The sequence below is a fragment of the Pteropus vampyrus genome, unplaced genomic scaffold, assembly GCF_000151845.1.
Source record: "Pteropus vampyrus isolate Shadow unplaced genomic scaffold, Pvam_2.0 Scaffold818, whole genome shotgun sequence".
In the NCBI taxonomy this organism is placed as follows: domain Eukaryota; kingdom Metazoa; phylum Chordata; class Mammalia; order Chiroptera; family Pteropodidae; genus Pteropus; species Pteropus vampyrus.
The window spans coordinates 773,495-794,421 of record NW_011889599.1 but is presented as its reverse complement, the minus strand read 5'-3'; the positions used below and the strand labels follow the sequence as shown (position 1 = coordinate 794,421).

Below are 20,927 nucleotides of genomic sequence, written 5' to 3'. Positions count from 1 at the left end.
CTGGAAGAAATACACAAATTCCTAGAAACATACAACCTTCCAAGACTGAATCAGGAAGAAAGAGAAAATCTGAACAGACTGACAACTACCAACAAAACTGAATCACTAATCAAAAAACTCCCAACGAACAACAGTCCTGGACCAGATGACTTTACAGGTGAATTTTACCAAACATTCAAAGAAGAATTAATGCTGATCCTTCTCAAACTGTTATAAAAAAATGAAGAGGAGGGAACTCAAACTCATTTATTTTAATAGGCAAGCATTGCCCTGATATAAGAACACTGCAAGGAAATTATAGGCCAATAGCCCTGATGAACATAGACACAAAAATCCTCAACGAAATATTGGCAAACCAAGTTCGGCAGTACATTAAAAAGATCATAAACTACAATCAGGTGGGATTTATTCCTAGGATCCTGGGAATGTGATACACCACATCAACAAAATGAAGGATAAAAATCATATGATCATAACAATAGGTGCAGAAAAGCACTAGACAAAATCCAACAACCATTTATGATAAAAACTCTCACATGAGGACAGAGGAAGCGTACCTCAACATAATAAAGGCTGTATATGACAAACCCACAGCTAATATCATACCCAACAGTGAAAAGCTGAAAGCTTTTTCGTTAAGATCAGGAACAAGACACCGATGTCCACTTTCACCACTTTTATTCAACAGAGTACTGGAAGTCCTAGCCACAACAAATGGACAAACAAACAAACAAACAAACAAATAAATAAAAGGCATCCAAATTGGAAAGGAAGAAGTAAAACTGTCATTATTTATTGATGACATACTATATAGAGAGAACCCTAAAGAGTCCACCAAAAAACTATTGGAACTTATAAACGAATTTGGTAGCGTAACAGGATATAAAATTAGTATTCAGAAATTCAGAAACTGGTTGCATTTTTGTACACTAATAATGAATTATCGGAAAGGAAAATTAAGAAAACAATCTCATTTACAGCTGCATCAAAAAGAATAAAATACCTAGGGATAAATTTAATCAAGGAGATTAAAAGACCTATACTCGGAAAACTATGAGACACTGAAGAAAGAAACTAAAAAAGATACAAATAAATGGAAGCATATACCGTGCTCATGGATAGGAAGAATTACCATCGTTAAAATGTCCATGCTACCCAAGGTAATCTACAGATTCAATACAATCCCTATCAAAATACCAATGGCATTTTTCACAGAACTAGCACAAATAATCCTAAAATTTGTATGGAACCACAAAAGACCCCGAATAGACAAAACAATCTTGAGGAAAAAGAACAAAGTTGGAAGTATCAGGCTACCTGATATCAAACTATATCACGAGGCTACAGTAATCAAAACTGGCATAAAAACAGACACAAAGATCAATGGAACAGAACAGAGAGCTCAGAAATAAATCCAGCCTTTATGATTAATTAATCTATGACAAAGGCAGTAAGAATATACAATGGGGTAAAGACAGTCTCTTCAATAAAAGGTGTTGGGAAAACGGGACAGATACACGTGGAAAAATGAGACTAGACCACTTTCTTATACCGTATGCAAGAATAAACTCAAAATGGATTAAAGGCTTAAATATAAGACCCAAAACCATAAAACTCCTAGAAGAAAACATGGGCAGTCAACTCTGTGATAACACTCTTAGCAGTATCTTTTTGGATATGTCTCCTCGGGTGAAGGAAACAAAAGAAAAACAAATGGGACCACATCAAACTAAAAGGTTTCTGTACAGCAATGGAAACCGTCGACAAAACAGAAAGACATCTACTGAATGGGAGGAGATATTCACAAATGATACATCCAATAAGGGCTAATACCCAAAATATATAAGAAACTGATAGACTTTAACTCCCAAAAAACAAACAATCCAATTAAAAAATGGGCAGAGGACCCAAATAGACATTTCTCCAAAGAGGACATACAGATGGCCAACAGACATATGAACAGATAGATAAACAGATAGATACTCAGCATCGCTAATCATCAGGCAGATGCAAACTGAAACTACAACAAGATATCACCTCACACCCATCAGGCCGGCTATCATCAATAAATCAACAAACAAGCATTGGCAAGGATGTGGAGGAAAGGGAACCCTCATGTAAATTGGTACAGCCGCTATGGAAAACGGCATGGAGGTACCTCAAAAAATTAAAAGTAGAACTACCATATGACCCAGCAATTCCACTTTTGGGTATTTATCCAAAAAAATCCAAAACACCAGTTCAAAAAGACAGATGCATCCCTGTGTTCACTGCAGCATTATTTACAATAGCCAAGATATGGAAGAAACCTAAATGCCCATCGACAGACGAATGGATAAAGAAGAGGCATTACTTGGACATAAGAAGAATGAAATATTACCATTTGCTACAGCTTGGATGGACCTAGAGGGTATTATGCTAAATGAAATAAGTCAGAGAAAGACAAATACCATATGATTTCACTTATATGTGCAATCTAAAAAACAAAACAAACAAACAAAACAAACAAATTCGTAGATACGAAGAACAAATTGATGGCTGCCAGATGGGAGGGCGCTTGGGACGATGGGTGAAAAAGGGGACAGTATTGGCAGTTATAAAAATAGTCACAGGGATGTAAAGTACAGCATAGGGAGTATAGTCAATGATACTGTAATAACTATGCATGGCGTCAGATGGGTACTTGACTTATTGGGCTGATCACTTTGTAAGTTACATAAATGTCTAATCACTATGTTGTACACCCAAAACTAATGTATTGTATATCAAGTATCATTGAAAAATAAGAAAAAATTATATTTAAAAAATGTACCACATATAGAAAAAAAGTCCATAGAGGCTGCATGTGAGTTAATAGAGATTACTAATAACCGAAGGAAATAATATGGCCTTGGAAATATTGGGAGAGGGGACTCCACAACTTGGTGAGAGTTATTGTGTGCCAGATGCTCTACACCCTCTTCTCTCAACCTGGCTGCAATGTGGAGCTTGCTGGACATCCTTTGGTGGAACCTCTCAGTTGCTATAGGTAGGTTCAAGAACTAGTCCAAGCAGTTTGAGAAAGCATTTAGCTGTATCTACTTAAGTTAAACACATGTCTACCCTATGATCTGGTAACTGCACTCCTCTGAATATACTCAACAGAAACAACTGCATGCGAACAAGAATGATCAAAGCGGTCCGATTTGTTATAGCCCCAAACTGGACACTAAACAAATACCTATGACCACTAGACAGAAAAGAGTATGCATGATTCCAATGATATATCAAGTTCAAAACAGGTAAACCTTATAGGTTATTTGGGTGTCACTCTCTCATAGGCCAAGAGAGTGACACCCAAAGGGGCAAAAGCAAGATTCTGAGTGCTAGTATGTTCATCTTGTAAAAATTCAATGACCTGCACACTTACCACTTGTGTTCTTTTCTGTTTATGAAATATTACTCAGCAATAAAAAGGAATGAACTCTTGAATGCAACAGCTCAGATGGATCTCAAGGGCCTTGTGCTGAGTATAAAGGCCATCTCTAAAGGTGTCATACAATACAACTCCATTTATGAAACATTGGGAGAAACTCAGTGAAGGACAAAACTATAATTATTTCAAAATAAAAAGTAAAAGTAAAATTCCTTTGGTGGCTGTCCATTGAAAACCTTTTAACCCTAGAGCCAGTGCCCCAGCTTGTCCCACCTGGCATGGGGCTGCTCACAGTAGCCTCTAATTAAACAAATATTCACTGAAAGAGCCAGTGGATACTTGTACCTAGAGAAAATCTTCCTAGGACACGCTGCCATCCTGCTTCAAATGCTTCACTATCCCTACTGCTCAACAGCCAGACCTGAGTATGAAACTCTGGTCTGCTATATCCTATGTGACACTGACCAAGTCACTAAACCTCTCTGAGCCTGCTTCCTTGCGAGTGATATCATAGTAAGTTCCTCACATAGGACCTGACTATGGATGAGTGATCCCCTGCTTTCTCAGTCCAGCAAATCAGCTCCACTCTGGACCTACTGGGGATCAAGGCCTAAACATGCCTAAACAAGGCCTTGAAGAAGAGCTGGGAGATAGGAGGCTATGCCTCAGAGGCAGGGATTGTAGCTCCATCCCTAACTAGACCCTCTGATAAGTCCCTTCTCTGTTCTGGGCTGGTTTCCATCTTTAAAATGGGAGTGTAAAGACTACATTTAAAAAGAAACAATGAGGTCTAAGCTAAAACTTGTATGGCTTCAAATATGTTTATATATTCAATTCCACTATATTCAGTAGGGCCTATCTCTAAGACGCAAGTAAGCAATCCCTGATAAAGCAGTTTATAAAGTGCTCTCAAAGCCATTACTTTCTGGAACCCTCCCTATGATACTGGGAGGTGATCTTCATACCTGTCTTCCAGGTGAGCAGACTAAGGTCTTGGCTGGAGGAAGGGGCAAAGCTTCCTTCTTACCATACCATCTGATTCTCCAGGAACCCAGGCTTCACAATTCAGAGCAGAAGGTAGTTGAGTGCCAGATGACCCTAACTGCCCACCCAGTACCTCCTCCTCAGTGACAGCATAGATGTTGATCTCTTCCTCCTCTTCCTCCTCCTCTTCCTTTTCTCCTCTTGCCAGCCGGGCCTCTTTCTCTGCTTTCCACTTTTCCACTAATTCGGCTCTGACTGAAGACAAGGGAGAGTAGGTGTTACTTTGGTCTCTAAATAAGCTTTAAACACTATGCAAGGGAAGACCACGATGTTCCCCTAGGAAAGGGACACCTGTCATTCTGCTCTGGTGGGTGAAAACTGGATGTAAGGAGCAGTCTGGTCTTAAAACAGCTCTGGCTTTAAGTCTCTACAAGGCAGCTTTTTAGGAAACATCCTCAGATCCTCCCCAGTTCACCAACCTGCTGGCTTCCTGATATGCTCACATGAAAATGGAGATGCAGTTGTACAGCATGCTGGCAAAGAGCTCCAATTCCTAAGCTTCCAAAGCCCTAGCTCAGTGAACCACATAGGGAGCAGCACTAACTTATTCTTCACAGGGTTGTCATGAGGCTTCAAAAGAACATCCATAAAAGGTTCAGCATAATGTCTGGCATAGAAGAAGCACTCAGAAAGGGAGACCCATCTTGCTCTACAGTGATAGCCCATTAGCTGTGTTTAAAACAGATTTAAATCTCCTTAAGTGGGCACCAATTCATGATTTCAAGAAAAGCCAGTCCAGGAAGGAATCTAGATGATGATTCCTAATGGACAGGGACCAGGTCAGATGCCACTCTCTGGTTTCCCCAGTATGCTCCTTCAGGCCCAACACCACACTAACTGCCTCATAGTTACTGTGTGTGTGTGTGGCGGGGGGTCATTAGACAGACCATTTCCTCTGAAGACCATTAGCAACAAAGAAAACTCCTTTTTGGAATAAAGCACTATTTAAAAGCCCATTTTCAAAGGAGAGAACAGAAACCAGATACCAACCAGTAATGAAATAAAATGCCTGCAAACCTACATCTCTTTTCATATTCCTGCTCCAAAGGCACAATAACACCATCGTCTTCATCTAGGTAACCATAGTATTCAAAATCAATTGCCTTCATGAGCTCAGCACGTGTCTTTCTCGGAGGAGGAAGAGCTGAAAGAAAGAGCATCGACATAGCTGAATTTCCCATCACGATCACACCCAAGCCTTCCCCCTACACAATGTTACACAGGCATACAGTACATGTGTTCATGAAAATATGAAAAGGCACTTCTCTAAACTGCTAATAGGATTATATAAATGGTACTAACCTTTTAAAAATCAGTGTTGAAATCTTTGACCCAATTAGTCCATTTAAAAGGAAACTATCCTAAATTAATAAACAAAAGCTGGCAAAGGTTTATGGACAGAGATGTATATCACAGCACTATTTATATAACAGTGAAAACTTGGAATAAGCTAGGATTATTAATTGCAGGATGTGTGGGATGGGGTAGCCTGCAGCCCTGATAACGCTGTTTCACAAGGTACTTTGATAACACTGGAAATGCCATAATTTTTCATTGAGAAAACCATAATGGGAAAACATAAGTATACAGGTAACACAAAAGAAGCTATAAAAGAACAAAAAAGATAAATGAGAAAGTTATGAAGAAAATATTTTCAGACTAAGGATTACTATTCAGAATATTTAAGTAATTCTTGAAAATCAAAAGGGAAATGACAACAGACTAGTCAAAGAATAAAAGCTGATAATTTAAGGAAAAACTCATGCACGAAAATTTCAATTAGTGATTGGATTGAATCATCAATTTCATTAGTAATCAGAGAAATAAAAAATATTTTTCAGCCATCAGATCAGCAAAAATATTTACAATTATGAAAATCTGGAAATAACTAGACGTCTACCGAAGAAGGAATGGTTTTATAAAGTTATGGTTCATTCATACCATGATATTCTCTAATCTTTCTCACCCATTAATAGAGTTCTAAGTAGAACTGTGGGAGAATATCAATGGATATCACAACATGACAGGTATGGGAGAGCCACTGTGTTTTGGCAAGCCTCCATCTGCTGCTGCTACCACTCTGAGTCAGTGTGTTGTGGGTGGTAGTCACCATGTTGGCTGCAACCAGGACAGAGTGCTAGGCTGAAATCTGGCTGGTTCACAGCACTGCACTCAACCACAGGGACTGGTTTAAGGGTGGAACTATGATCTAATCAAAACCAAACAAATTCAATTCTGAGAATTTTGCTTGAACTGCTGAGAGAGGGCAAATATTAAGTCAATGACAGACACAAGCCTCGAAAAGTTAGAGAAAAAAAAACCTCACACAATGGAAGTCAAAACTACAATACAGAGAAATATGAACTACAATCAGTCACTCCTGATTACCTGTGGGCTTTTCAGTTATGTGAGCCAATAAATTTAGGCTTTTGTGCCTAAAGTGAATTGGGGTTGGGTCACCTGTCACTTTTACTAATGAAAGTTAGCTGATGGACTAACCATAAAAGTGCATGTAAAAAAGCCTGGAAGGGAACATGCCAAACAGATGATAATGGTTACCAGTTAACTCTAGCAGGGGCACTGTGACTAGGGAAGGAAGGGGGGTGGTCAAGAGGGCTGTACTATACTATTCAAATTATACTCGATTAACTTAGGCACTTTCTTGTTTAAAAAAAAAATCTATGACTGGAATAAATAAAAATAAATTAAGAAAAATGTAAATGAAAAAAATAAACACATAGACTATAACATCAATTTAGGAGCCCCAACACCACCATCACAATCCTTAAAACCTGGAAGGAAATATGCCCTGACATGTCAACAATCATCATCAATACGTTATGAAAACGCAGGTGGTTTTTTTCTTATTTCTGTATTTTACAACTTATCTGCAATAAAATTATATTGCTTTGATAATGAACAGCATAATATTTAAACTCTAAATTATTTTAAAGCAATGTTAATGACACGTGCAAAAGCAGTTTTAGCATAATGAATTTAAAAATAAGCAGGGTTAATAAAGGTAGAATTATATTTTTAAATTGGTGAGAATACTGGTATCACTCTTTTCTGCTTTTCACACTTTTTCTATAGTGTTTAGACTACTTTTCCAAAAAGCAAAATTAAAATACAGACATACTTCATTTCATTGTGATTTGCTTTATTGTGCTTTAGACATTGTGTGGCAACACTGCTTCCAGCAAGTCTTTGGCACCGTTTTTACAACAGCACTTGTTCACTTTGTGTCTGTCACATTTTGGTAATTCTCCCAGTATTTCAAACTTTTTCATTATTATTATATTTGTTATGGTGATCTGTGATCAGTGGTCTTTGATATTATTACTGTAATTGTTTTGGGGCACCACAAACCACACCCATATAAGACAGCAAACTTAATCAATTACTGTGTGTTCTGACTGCTGTGCTGCCCATTTGTTCCCCCATCTCTCTCCCTCTCCTTGGGTCTCCCTATACTCCGAGACACAACAATATTGAAATTAAGCCAATTAATAACCCTACAATAGCCTGTAAGTGTTCAAGTGAAAGGAAGAGTCACATGTCTCAAACCTTAAATCAAAAGCTAGAAATGATTAAGTTTAGTAAGGAAGGCATGTCCAACGCTGAGATAGGTCGAAAGTTAGGCCTCTTGAACCAAGCAGTTAGTCAAGCTGTAAATGCAAAGGAAAGTTCTTGAAGGAAATTAAAATTGCTACTCCAGTGAACACATGAATTATAAGAAAACAAAAGACTTATTGCTGATGTAGAGAAAATTTTAGTGGTCTGCAGAAAAGATCAAGCCAGCCCACGACATTCCTTTAAGCCAAAGCCTAATCCAGAGCTAGGACCTAACTCTCTTCAATTCTATGAAAACTGAGAGAGGTGATGAAGCAGCAGAAGAAAAGTTTGAAGTTACCAGAGGTTGGCTGATGAGGTTTAAGAAAAGAGGCCATCTCCATAGCATAGAAGTACAAGATGAAGCAGCAAGTGCTGCTGTAGAAGCTGCAACGAGTTATCCAGAAGATCCAACTAAGATAATTAATGAAGGTGGCTACACTAAACAGATTTTCAATAGGTGAAACAGCCTTATACTGGGAGAAGATGCCATCTGGAACTTTCATAGCTAGAGAGAAGTCAATACCTGGTTTCAAAGCTTCAAAGGACAAGCTGACTCTCTTATTAGAAGCTAATGCAGCTGGTGACTTTAAGTTAAAGCCAATGCTCATTTACCATTCTAAAAATCCTAGGGCCCTTAGAGATAATGCTAAATCTACTCTGCTTGTGCTATATAAATGAAACAATAAAGCTTGGATGACATCACATCTGTTTACAACATGGTTTTCTAAATATTTCAAGCTCACTATTGAGACCTACTGCAGAAAAAAAAGGATTCCTTTCAAAATATTACTGCTCATTGACAATGCACCTGGTTACCCAAGATCTCTGATGGAGATGTACGAGATTAATGTTGTTTTCATGCCTGCTAACAAAATATCCATTCTGCAGCCCATGGTTCAAAGAGTAATTTCAACTTTGAAGTCTTATTATTTAAGAAACACATTTCATAAGGCTATGGCTGCCAGAGATAGTGATTCCTCTGATGGATCTGGGCAAAGTAAATTGAAAGCCTTCTGAAAAGGTGTCACCATTCTAGATGCCATTAAGAACATTCACAACTCACGGAAAGAGGTAGAAATAGCAACATTGACAGGAGTTTGGAAGAAGTTGATTCTTGGATGACTTTGAAGGGTTTAAAACTTCAATGGATGAAGTAACTGCAGATGTGGTAAAAATAGGAAAAGAACTAAAATTACAAGTGTAACTTGAAGATGTGACTAAATTGCTGCAATTTCATGATAAAACTTAAATGGATGAGGAGTTGCTTCTTACGGATCAGCGAAAAAAGTGGTTTCTTAAGATGGAATCTACTCCTGGTGAAGATCCTGTGAAGGCTGTTGAACTGACAACACAGGATTTAGAATATTACATAAACTTAGTTGATAAAGCAGTGGAAGGGCTTAAGAAGATTGACTCCAATTCTGAAAAAAGTTCTATTGTGGATAAAATGTTATCAAACGGCATAGCAAGCTACAGAGAAATAGTTCATGTAAGGAAGAGTGAATCGATGCTCATCGTTGTCTTATTTTAAGAAACTGCCACAGCCACCCCAGTCTTCAGCAACCACCACCCTAATCAGTCATCAGCCAGCGACATCGAGGTAAGACTTTCCACCAGCAAAAATATTATGACTTACTAAAGGGTCTGATAATGGTTAGCATTTTTTTAGCAATAAAGTATTTTTTAATTAAGGTATGTACATTGTTTTTTAACATAATGCTATTATTGCACTTAAAAGACTACAGTATAGTGTAAGCATAACTTTTATATGCACTGGGAAACAAAAAATTCATGACCCATTTTATTGAGAAATTCGCTTATTGCAATGATCTGGAACCAAACCTTTAGTATCTCCAAAGTATACTTTTACACAAAAACTCCAGATCAGTGGTTTCCAACTGTGTTTTGGAAAGCCAAGGTTTTGCTGAAGTTCTCCAGGGCCAAAGAAGAAAAGGGCAAGAGAGGTGAGGATGCCTGGACTGACACAAAACAGCTTTATTTTTCTCTATTTTTATTTTATTTCTCTTTTTTCTATTGTGGTTTGGCCCAAGGTTTTATTTGTCCTTCAGTTAGTACTTTTTCAAATAATAAGTGGAAATAAACCCTATTCAATGAACTTTAGAGTCTGCCCAAACAATTTTGGGAAACTTCGAACAGGGGAACTCCTCATTCAGAATGAGAAACTGGCATGTGCAAAGGGTGTGGAATTTGGCACCAGTAAATTCTGGGTACTTTCCAGCCCCCACTGTGTGTCCTGGGCTCCTGACTTCAACTCCTAGTGCTAAGATTTTTCATTTAAGATTTGGAAACAATAATTCCGACACTATAGGGCTTTGTGCAGCTGAGAAATAATACAGGAAAAGCACCCAGCACATAGCGTTGTCTACTGTTATGATTATCGAAAATTCAAGGCTAGCTTTTTTGGCTCTCTAAGCAGCAGCATGGCAGTTGGCAAGAACAGGCACCTTACAAAAGGCAGCAAAAAGGAAGCCAAGAAGAAAGCGGTTGATCCATTTTCTAAGAAAGACTGGTATGATGTGAAAGCACCAGCTATGTTCGATATATGAAATACTGGAAAAACACTAGTGTTCTTGTGAGAACTCAAGGAACCCAAATTACATCTGATGGTATCCAGGGTTGTGTTTTTGAAGTGAGCCTAGCTTATCTGCAGAATGATGAAGTTGCATTTAGAAAATTCAAGCTAATTAGTGAAGATGTTCAAGGCAAAACTGCCTGACTAATTCCATCGCATTGATCTTAATCCATTACAAAATGTGTTCCATGTTCAAAAAATGTCAGACTATGACTGAAGTTCATGTTGATGTCAAGACTACTGATGCTTATTTGCTTCACCTATTCCATGCTGGTTTTACTAAAATATGCAGCAATCACACTCAGAAGACCCCTTATGCTCAGCATCAACAAGTCTGCCAAATCTCAAAGATGATGGAAATCATGACCCAAAAGGTGCAGACAAATGACTTGAAAGAAGTGGTCAATAATCTGATTTCCAGGTAGCACTGGAAAAAAAAAAAAAAAAAAACCATAAAAAAGGCTTGCCAATCTATCTACCCACTTCATAATGTCTTTGTTAGAAAAGTAAAAATGCTCAAGAAGCCCAAGTTGAACTGGGAAAAACTCATGGAGCTTCAAGGTGAAGGTAGTAGTTCTGGAAAAGTTCCTGGAGATGAGATAGGTGCTAAAGTTGAAAAGTTGATGGATGTGAGCCCTCAGTCCAAGAATCTGTTTAAAAATTCAGACCTTTAATGGTGACAAATAAATACCTATTAGATATTTAAACACACACACACACACACACACACACACACACACACGGCTAAAACCACCCAAACATTAATTACTTACGTTCTTTTTCAAATAGCTCTCTAACACCAGGCAAATCTTTTGCTGCTCCAAAGTATTTGTAACCTCGATTTCCTGGGACTTCTTTCCCTTCATGATCTAGCATTTTAGGGCCAACTTTCTTATTGGGAAGGAAAAAGAGAAAATGAAATCTGATCCTTAAACCCACTATTTCCATGTTTGCAAATATATTTTAAGATAATAATGCTTAACATGAAAAATATATATGTACACAGAAAAATATTTAGGTACTCTTTTATTCCTTAAAATCAACCTAAATTCCTAAAAGTAGGAGGACGATTTAAGTAAATCATAGCATATTTATGGATGCAATAAATATGATGGTTCCTATAAAACTCTTATATTAATTTTGAAATGCTTATGATATGATGTTAAGTGACAAAAGCTTATTAAAAAAATTGTAAACCACATACATGACAAGCAATAGAAAATGAAATATCCAGAAGATAGAATTCCGTCCATTAAAAATAATGATGTCAACAACTACATGTAGTGTATAGGTCCCATACTAGAGGGAAAACAGATCAGCCAAGTAGTTACATAAAGTTATTGTACCAGAGTTAAATGTCTTAAACTTGATAGCTCTACCATGGTCATATAAGAGGACATTCTTATTCTTAGAAACTATACACAGAAGTATTAAGGGGCAAAGGAGCATCATGTATTTAAGCTTCAAATGGTTCAGAAAAATAAATCTCAAGGTACAAATAATAAAGCAATACAGCAAAATGTTAAAAACTAGAAAAATCTTTATAAAGGATTTAAGTTCTCTGTATATTTTTGCAACTTTCATTTATATAATCATTAAATAATCATTTATATAATCATTTTTAAAAGCTCAAAGATGCTTTTAAAAATGATTATATAAATGATTATTTGACCTGAAAATATGCTCCTTATATACTGTTATGTGAACAAAGCATATAGAATATGAACCAACTTCTATAAAAATAAACATATATATGTACAGAAAAAATTCTAGGAAATGTTAATAGCAGCTATTTCTTGGTGGTAGGAAAATATTTAATATATTTTATAACACACAGGATACTATATAAAATTTTTATATTTTATAATTTTTATACTTTTTTGCATAAAAGTATATATCATTCATATAATCAAAATTATTATAGAACCAAAACTGTACATATAGGAATATGATCTCAATTATAGCATTCACAAAAAATAAGAAAAGGAAATATTCAAATAGTTGCGCCTAGGTAATGGGACTATAACTGACTGTTCTGCTTCTTTATACTTTTCTGAACTTGATAATGTATTACTTTTTCTTTTTTTGATTGTGGTAAAATTCACATATCATAAAATTTACCATCTTAACCATTTTTATGTGCACAGTTCAGTGGCTTTAAATACATTCACAATGTCATGTATCCACAACTATCATCCATCACCATAACTCTTTGCCTTATAAAACTGAAACTCTAAATGTATTACATTTATACATATAAAATGAAAATAAATTTCTTCTTTATAGGTATATAGGGTGAATTTATAGAGTTAATACCAGGAAGTTTCTTGATACTCTTGTTCTTTTTTGAAAATACTTTTTTAATTTTTCAATTATAGTTAGCATACAATATTACATTAGTTTCAGGTGTAGAAAATAAAATTTTATGCATTAAAAAACTCAATGTTAACTTTGGGTGGTGGAACTTAAGAATACCTTACATATTAATTTTGTAATGCTTCTGAGGTCACTTTTCTAGGAGGGTTAATAAATCTCCGCATTACTTTAATGCAGTTTGACAGAAAACAAAATCACCATCACAAAACTGCTGAATGAGAAAGTTCCTAGTACAGTGCCTAGAACAGAGCAAGTTCTCAAGAAATGTGCGTGCCTTTCCTTCTGTAATGGGAAAAATAAATGCTTCATTTTTATTCCAGGTATTAAAGTGAGAATTATGGTTGTGCTAGACCTTCACGAAGGTGAAAAGACCATCATGTAAAAAAACTACATGCATTTCATATATATATGCATATATATGAAAACATACATATATTTTCTCACCTTTTGTAAAGGTCTAACACAACCATAATATATATATAACACATTACAGTTCACTTATTAGATACTATTGGTTCAAATGACCTGAGGCAGATCTCTTCACAAATGAGTGAGCAATGAAAGCTCTGGGTCAGTATTTTTCAAAACTGAGACCCAGTAGTGTGTCATGAAATCAATTGAGTCACAATCATCAATTTCTTAAAAATCAAAATAGATCAGAATAGAAAATACTAAAGTCCATCAACACATACTAAGTGTTTTTTTTATCACATTTCTGTGTTTACCAGGTTATGATATGAAGAGAGTGTGTGTGTGTGTGTGTGTGTGTGTGTGTGTGTGTGTGTGTTTTACATTGGGTTATGGTTCTAAAAGCTTAAAAGCCACTGTTCAAGAGTGTTGCATTAATAAGAGTCCAAAGAAAGGAAAGAATGGAGTGTTCCAAGGTCCCCTCAGGTAAAAATCCAATAAATGTTGCCCTAATTCCCAAGGAGTTCAGAGAAGGATGTGAGAGGGCCACGGTCATTTTAAACAAGAGGCCCAGAGAGACTAAGTAGCTTATTCAGGAACATCTGCCTGGTAAATACACGTGCCCTGTCTGCTCTGAGACTAGTGCTATAGAGTCTTTAAGCATCATCCAACCCATCCTTTTCATAGGTTTCCTGTCTACATGCAACAGGCACTTTTCAAGTCTCCTTTCATTTCTTTAGTGCCTACTCTTTGGTAGGCATGGGCTAGGAGCTACAGGCTCCTTGACAGGACCTACCCAGCCTGCCCAAAAGCTCCCAAAACTCCTTCCCAAGAGCCACTGGCGCTGCTGCTTACTTACTCCATAATCAGGACCACCCAGCTCTTTTATCCGGACCTCCCAGTGTCCTTTCTCTCTCAGCAATTTGTTAATTTCATCATTCAGGTCACGAATTCGAAATTCACCTAAACCAGCTAGAAAACAAAAACATTTATACATTTCTTCAAAATATCACTCAATTAATATCAACATCTACCAAGGGCCTATAACATAAAAACAGTCATTTAAATTTATAAGAAAAACCAACTACGCTCAAATAAATAAAAGGGCAAGGTTTACATACAGAGCTCCCACCAGCATAGGAAAAAAATCCTTGAGAAAAACTTCATCTTTATTAGCAACCAAAGAAATATAAACCAAAGCAATCCTGCAGTTCATTTACACAACAATTAAAGTAGCAAAATCTTACAGGTGGGGGGACTTAGCATTCAATTCCAGCAAAGATGCAGCAAGGCTAGTAGCCTTCTGTATTGATTTAGTCCTTTCAAGAAAGCAATGTGTTGTTAAATGGGAACATCATTTGGCAAAGACTATAGCCTGAGAATTAGGCCTAAGGGACTAACTTAAAAAGATGTGCACAACGGAGTTTGTTGAGGTGTTGTCTATGATGGCTAAGAGTAGGGAGCAGCTGGGGCATCTCACCACAGAAGAGAGAAAATGGTTAATGAACTCTGGTATGCTGAAATGAAACACCGTATGGCTGTTGCAAGGAAGTATCCCTCCCTTTCTCCATTGAATTGCTCTCTACCTTTGTCAAAAGTCAACTGATCACATATGTGTGACTCTACTTATGGACTTCTTATTCTGTTCCATTGGTCTATGTTTCTATCATTCACAAATACCATATTATCTTGAATACTGTAGCTTTATATTAAACCTTGAAATCAGGTGGCATGAATACTCTAAGTGTTCTTTTTTCAAAATTGTTTTGGCTGCTCTAATTCTCTTGCCTTTCCATTTAAATTTTAGAAACATATTGATAACATATATTTAAAAAATCTTGTTGGGATTCTGATTGTGATAGTATTTAAAAAGAAAAAAGAATCGATATCTTTCCTATACCAAGTCTTCCCATCAAGAGATACTGTACATCTCTCCATTTATTTGGCCTTCTTTGATTTCCTTCATCAGTGTTTCATAGTTTTCGGCATACAGATCACACATATATTTTGTTAGATGTATATTAAAATATTTCTTGTGCATTGATGCTTTTGTAGATAGCACTTTAAAAAACGTTCCAGTTCCAAATGTTCATCACTAGCATATAAAAATAGAATTGATTTTTGTATACTGACCTTCTACTGTGACCTTGCTAAACTCCATTATTCATTTTAGAAAGCTTTCTATAGATTTTTTTTGGAATTTTCTACATAGAAAATTATGTGACCTGAGAATAGAGCATTTTATTTCTTCCTTTCCAATCTGTGTGCCTTTTATTTATTTCTCTTGCTTTACTGCACTCTAGGAATTCCAGTATGATACTGAATAGAAGTGGTGAGATATCTTTACTTTCTTCCTCATCTTAGGAAGAAAGCACTCAATCTTTCACCATTAGGTATGAGGCTGGCTACAGGGTTTTTTGTAGAAGTGCTTTATCGAGGTAAAATGTTCCCTTTTATTCCTGGTTAGCTAAAAGTTTTTATCATGAACAAATGTTAAATTTTGTCAAATACCTTTTCTGCATCTACTGAGACAATCATATGGTTTTTCTTTAGAATGGTGATTCAGTGAATTATATTAATTTTTGAATACTGAATCAGCCATGCATTCCCAGAATAAATCCCACTTGGTTGTGCTGTAATGTCCTCTTTATCTATTGCTAGATTTGATTTGCTAATGCTTTGTTGAGGATTTTTATGTCTATATTCATAAAAAATATTGGTTTTAGTTTTTTCTTTTCTTGTAATGTCTATTTCTGATTTTGGTATCAAGGTAACATGTACTAAAATTTACAAAATGAATTAGGAATGTTGCCTCTTCGTTTTTCTGGAAGAAACTGTATAGAATTGGTATTCCTTAAACGTTTGGAAGAAATGACAAGTAAAGTCATCTGGGCATGGAGTTTCCTTTGTTGGAAGGTTTTTAACTAAGAATTCAAATTCTGTAATAGGTATAGTCTACTCAGGTTATTTATATCTTCTTGAACAGTATTTCTAAACGAGGCACTATTGACTTTTTGGGTTGGATAATTCTCTGCAAGATGCTTAGCAGCATCCCTGATCTCTATCTACTAGATGCCAGTAGCACTCCTCCAGTTGTAATAACCAAAATTTCTCCAATACTGCCAAATTTCAAAATTTCAAAATGCTGCCAAATGTCCCCTGGGGGCTGAAACTGCCGTGATTAAGAACCACTTCTCTAAAGTGAGATTTAAGAGTTTGTGTCTTTCAAGGAGTGACCCATTTCATCTATTTGGTAAAATACAGGCATAAAGTTATAATATTCCCTTATTACCCTTTTATAGAGTCTGTAGTAATGCTCCCAATTTCATTATTGATATTTATAATGTGTCTTTTTTTTCTTAGTCAGTCTCACTAGAATTTTATCAATTTTATTGATCTTTTTTAGGAAGCAGCCTTTATTTTCTCTATTCATCTTCTGTTTTCAATTTCATTGATTTCTGTTATCTTTATTATTTCCTTCTTTCTGCTTTCAATTTAATATGCTCTTCTCTTTTAGTTTCCTAGGGTAGAACCTTAGTTCACTGGTTTAAGACCTTTCTTATTTTCTACTATTTTAATGCTAAAAATTTTCATCTAAGCCTTGCTTTAGCTGCTTTCCATAATTTTTCTTGTCCCCTAAATTGTGACATTATGTTCTCATTCTCATGCAAGTAAAAATGACTTGGGAGACTTCTGGTCAAGACAGCAGAGTAGGTAAACTCTGTGCTTGCCTCCTCCAATGACCATATCAAAATTACAACTAAACTATAGAACAACCATCATAATAACAACCTGAAGACCATCTGAATAGAAGTCTTATAAATAGGGATATAAAGAAGAAACAACGTCGAGACTGGTAGAGGTGGAGATGCAGAATGGGCAGGTCCCACACTCATGGTGTGGCAATTAAAAATCAGAATAGGTATCTCAGCTACTTACGTTCGTTCCTCCATGAGTATCAAGGAGTCCCAGCCCCATTCAGGGCTCCCCAGCCAAGGGCTCCAGTGCCAGGAAGAGGCGTCCTTATGACACCTTGCTGTGAAAATCCAATGGGGATTACATCCAAGTGAGACAGAGAGCTGCTGGAGACCTCGGCGATGAAGGTCTCAAAGGGCCCAAGAACAAATCTACTTTGCTCTGGGTCCAGCATAGAGGCAGCAGCTCAAAAAACACCAGGGGCATATAGGAAGGAACTAAATTGACTAGGGCAAGGACTGGAAGAGCAGGGTTCAGGACATCCTTCTCCAAGGATGGAAGTGTTGGCAGGTGCCACTGTGCTTTTGTTGAACCCTACTCCCACACAGCCAACCAGGCACAGGTAGGTACCAAATATGAACTTTCCATTAGCTTGGCTAAAAGTATTTCCACCACTAGATAATTACCTGACACCATACCACACCCACTCATGCTCCTCGCAAAACCTTTTCCAGCAGCAACTCCAACATATTCAACCTGCCTCACCTCATGCCACAAAATTTGTAAAATTTCTCAAAGGTCAAGAAACCCCCAAAAAGCAGCCACTGACCTCAGTGTACCCTGTACCTCTTACTAAGTAAATTCAAGCCAGACACAAGCAGCGAATGGTCTCAACATACATAGTAAACACGCCCATCAGAAACTCCACGATTAGTATAAGAAGCTGCCATTCGTGGATTGGAAAGTAGCCACGACTAGGCAGACACACTGAGTACAAGCAGCAGCTGAATGCAACTCACATCATGATACCCAAAAAGGGTCCAAATTCTGACACTAATGGCAGCCAACCTCAGTGCATAACCTCTATCAAGTGCAACCAAGCCTAGAACAAACAGCAAACAATCAAATTCTAAGAGGAGGCCCCAAACCACAGAAAAAGAAGCAGTGGCTAAACATGACCTGCACTGGAGCTCCTCTGAAGAGGCTCCAGAACCAACACACCTGATAGCCAGGTTAAGACCACACCACAGCATCACCCAAACAGCTCCACAAACCACACACCCGAAGGGCGCACTCAGCTGGCACCAGAGCCCTGCTAAAGTGACTCGAGCTCCATGGGGCCAGACCCCGTATAACATCTCACCTGCGACAGTCACGGGCACCCTCACAGCCAGTAAGCCTGACAGTCAGTCCCACCTACTGACATGCCAACAGCAACTGAGGCTAAACGACAAAAAAAAGAAAGGCACACACGAGGGAAAACCACAAAACACCCAGGTCAGCTGAACAGGGAGACTGCGCCATTGGGTCCCACAAGACACCTACTAAAGGCCACTCTACTAAGACTGGGAGATGTAGCAGACCTACCTAATACACAGAAACAAACACAGGGAGTCAGACAAAATGAGGAGACAAAGAAACATGTCCCAAGTGAAAGAACAAGATAAAACTCCAGAAAAAGAACTAAACGAAATGGAGACAAGCAATCTACCAGGTACAGAGCTCACCGATTATAGGGGAAGAATAGATGAATTCAGGGACAACTTCAACAAAGAGATAGCAAACATAAAAATGGAGACAGAAAACAAAAAAGAACCAGTCAGAAATGAAGACTACATTAGATAGGATCAACAGCATATTAGATGAAGCAGAGGATCAAATCAGCGATCTGGAAGCCAAGGTCATGGAAAACACCCAATCGGACAGCAAAAAAGAAAAGAAAAAAAGAAAATTAAGATAGTTTAAGGGACCTCTGGGACAACATCAAACAGTCACATCATAGGGGCAGCAGAAAGAGAAGGGAGCGAGCAAGGGATTAAAAAACCGATCTGAAGAAATAATGACTGAAAACTGCCCTAACTTGGCAAAAGAAATAGACATAAAAGTCCAGCAAGCTCCGAGAGTCCCAAACAAGATGGACCCGAAGGGGCCCACACCAAGACACATCAAGACACATCATAATTAAAATGCCAAAAGTTAAATACAAAGAATCTTAAAAGCAGCAAGAGAAAAAGCCAGAAGAAATTAATACAAACTATTCAAAGTGATGAAAAGCAAGGACCTAAAACCAAAACCAATACTCTACCCAGCAAGGCTATCATTTGGAATCAAAGAACAAAGAGTTTCCAGACAAGAAAAAGCCAAAGAACTTCATTGCCACCAAACCGGTATTACTATTACAAGAAATGTTAAAGGGTCTTCTTCAAGAAGGGGGGGAGGGGAGAACATAAGTATGAATAATAAAATGATAATAACGATATACCTCTCGATAATCATTTTAAATGTAAATGGATTAAATGCTTCAGTCAAAAAACAGAGAGTGGCTGATTGGATAAGAAAACAAGACCCACACAAGAGACCCACTTCAGATCAAAAGACACACAGACTAAAAGTAAAGGGATTAAAAAGATATTTCCTGCAAATGGAAACCAAAAAAAGCTGGGGTAGCAATACTTATATCAGACAAAATAGACTTTAACAAAGGCTGTAACAAGAAACAAAGATGGGCATTTCATAATAAGGGGTCGATCCAACAAGAGATCTATGCACCTAACGTGGGAGCACCTAAACATATAAAGCAAATACTGACGGACATAAAGGGAGATATCGAGAGTAGTACAGTAATACAGTAATAGCAGGGGACTTTAGCACTCCATTGACATCAATGGATAAATCATCCAGACAGAAAATCAACAAGAAAACAATGGCCTTAGATGACACATTAGACCAGATGGACTTAACTGATATTTATAGGCCATTTCACTCAAAAGCTGCAGAATATACATTCTTTTCAAGCGCTCATGGAACAAATTTCAGGACAGACCACGTGTTAGGCCACAGAATGAATCTCAATACATTGAAGAAGACTGAAACCATATCAAGCATCTTCTCCAATCACAATGGTATGAAACTAGTAATCAATTACAAGAAGAAAACTGAAAAGCACACAAACACGTGGAGGCTAAATGACATGCTACTAAACAATGAACACATTAACAAGACCAAGGAAGAAATCAGAAGATACCTTGAGACAAATGCAAATGAAAACACAACTACCAAAACCTATGGGACACAGCAAAGCAGTTCTAAGAAATTCACAGCAATACACCCCTACCTCAAGAAACAAGAAAAAGCTCAAGCAATCTAACCTCACACCTAAAGAAACTAGAAAAAGAAGAACACACAAAGCCCAAAGTGAGTAGAAGGAAGGAAATAATGAAGATCAGAGCAGAAATAAACAAAATAGAGTCTAAAAAAAATAGAAAAGGTGAATGAAACCAAGAGTTGGTTCTGTGAAAAGATAAAAATGGATAAACCTTTAACCAGACACATCAAGAAAAACAGAGGGCCCAAATGTATAAAATCAGAAATGAAAGAGAAGCAACAACCAACAGCACAGAAATACAAAGGATTACTTAAAAAAAAAAAAAATACTAAGAAAAATTATACGCCAACAAATTGGACAACCTGGAAGAAATACACAAATTCCTAGAAACATACAACCTTCCAAGACTGAATCAGGAAGAAAGAGAAAATCTGAACAGACTGACAACTACCAAC

The 20,927-nt window shown here is 37.1% G+C and overlaps 1 protein-coding gene and 2 pseudogenes across 1 annotated transcript in view; 2 read left to right on the top strand and 1 right to left on the bottom strand.

Moving 5' to 3' along the window:
* Positions 1-20,927, bottom strand: part of ISY1 (ISY1 splicing factor homolog) — a 33,413-nt gene that overhangs the window by 5,181 nt on the left and 7,305 nt on the right. Inside the window, exons 6-9 of the mRNA XM_011385888.2 lie at positions 14,311-14,423; positions 11,441-11,558; positions 5,481-5,603; positions 4,533-4,654 (exon numbers count right to left, since the gene is read on the bottom strand). Coding sequence (XP_011384190.1) covers positions 4,533-4,654; positions 5,481-5,603; positions 11,441-11,558; positions 14,311-14,423 — 476 coding nt within the window. The remainder of the gene's footprint in view (positions 1-4,532; positions 4,655-5,480; positions 5,604-11,440; positions 11,559-14,310; positions 14,424-20,927) is intronic.
* Positions 7,842-9,732, top strand: LOC105309705 (annotated as a pseudogene).
* Positions 10,516-11,422, top strand: LOC105309696 (annotated as a pseudogene).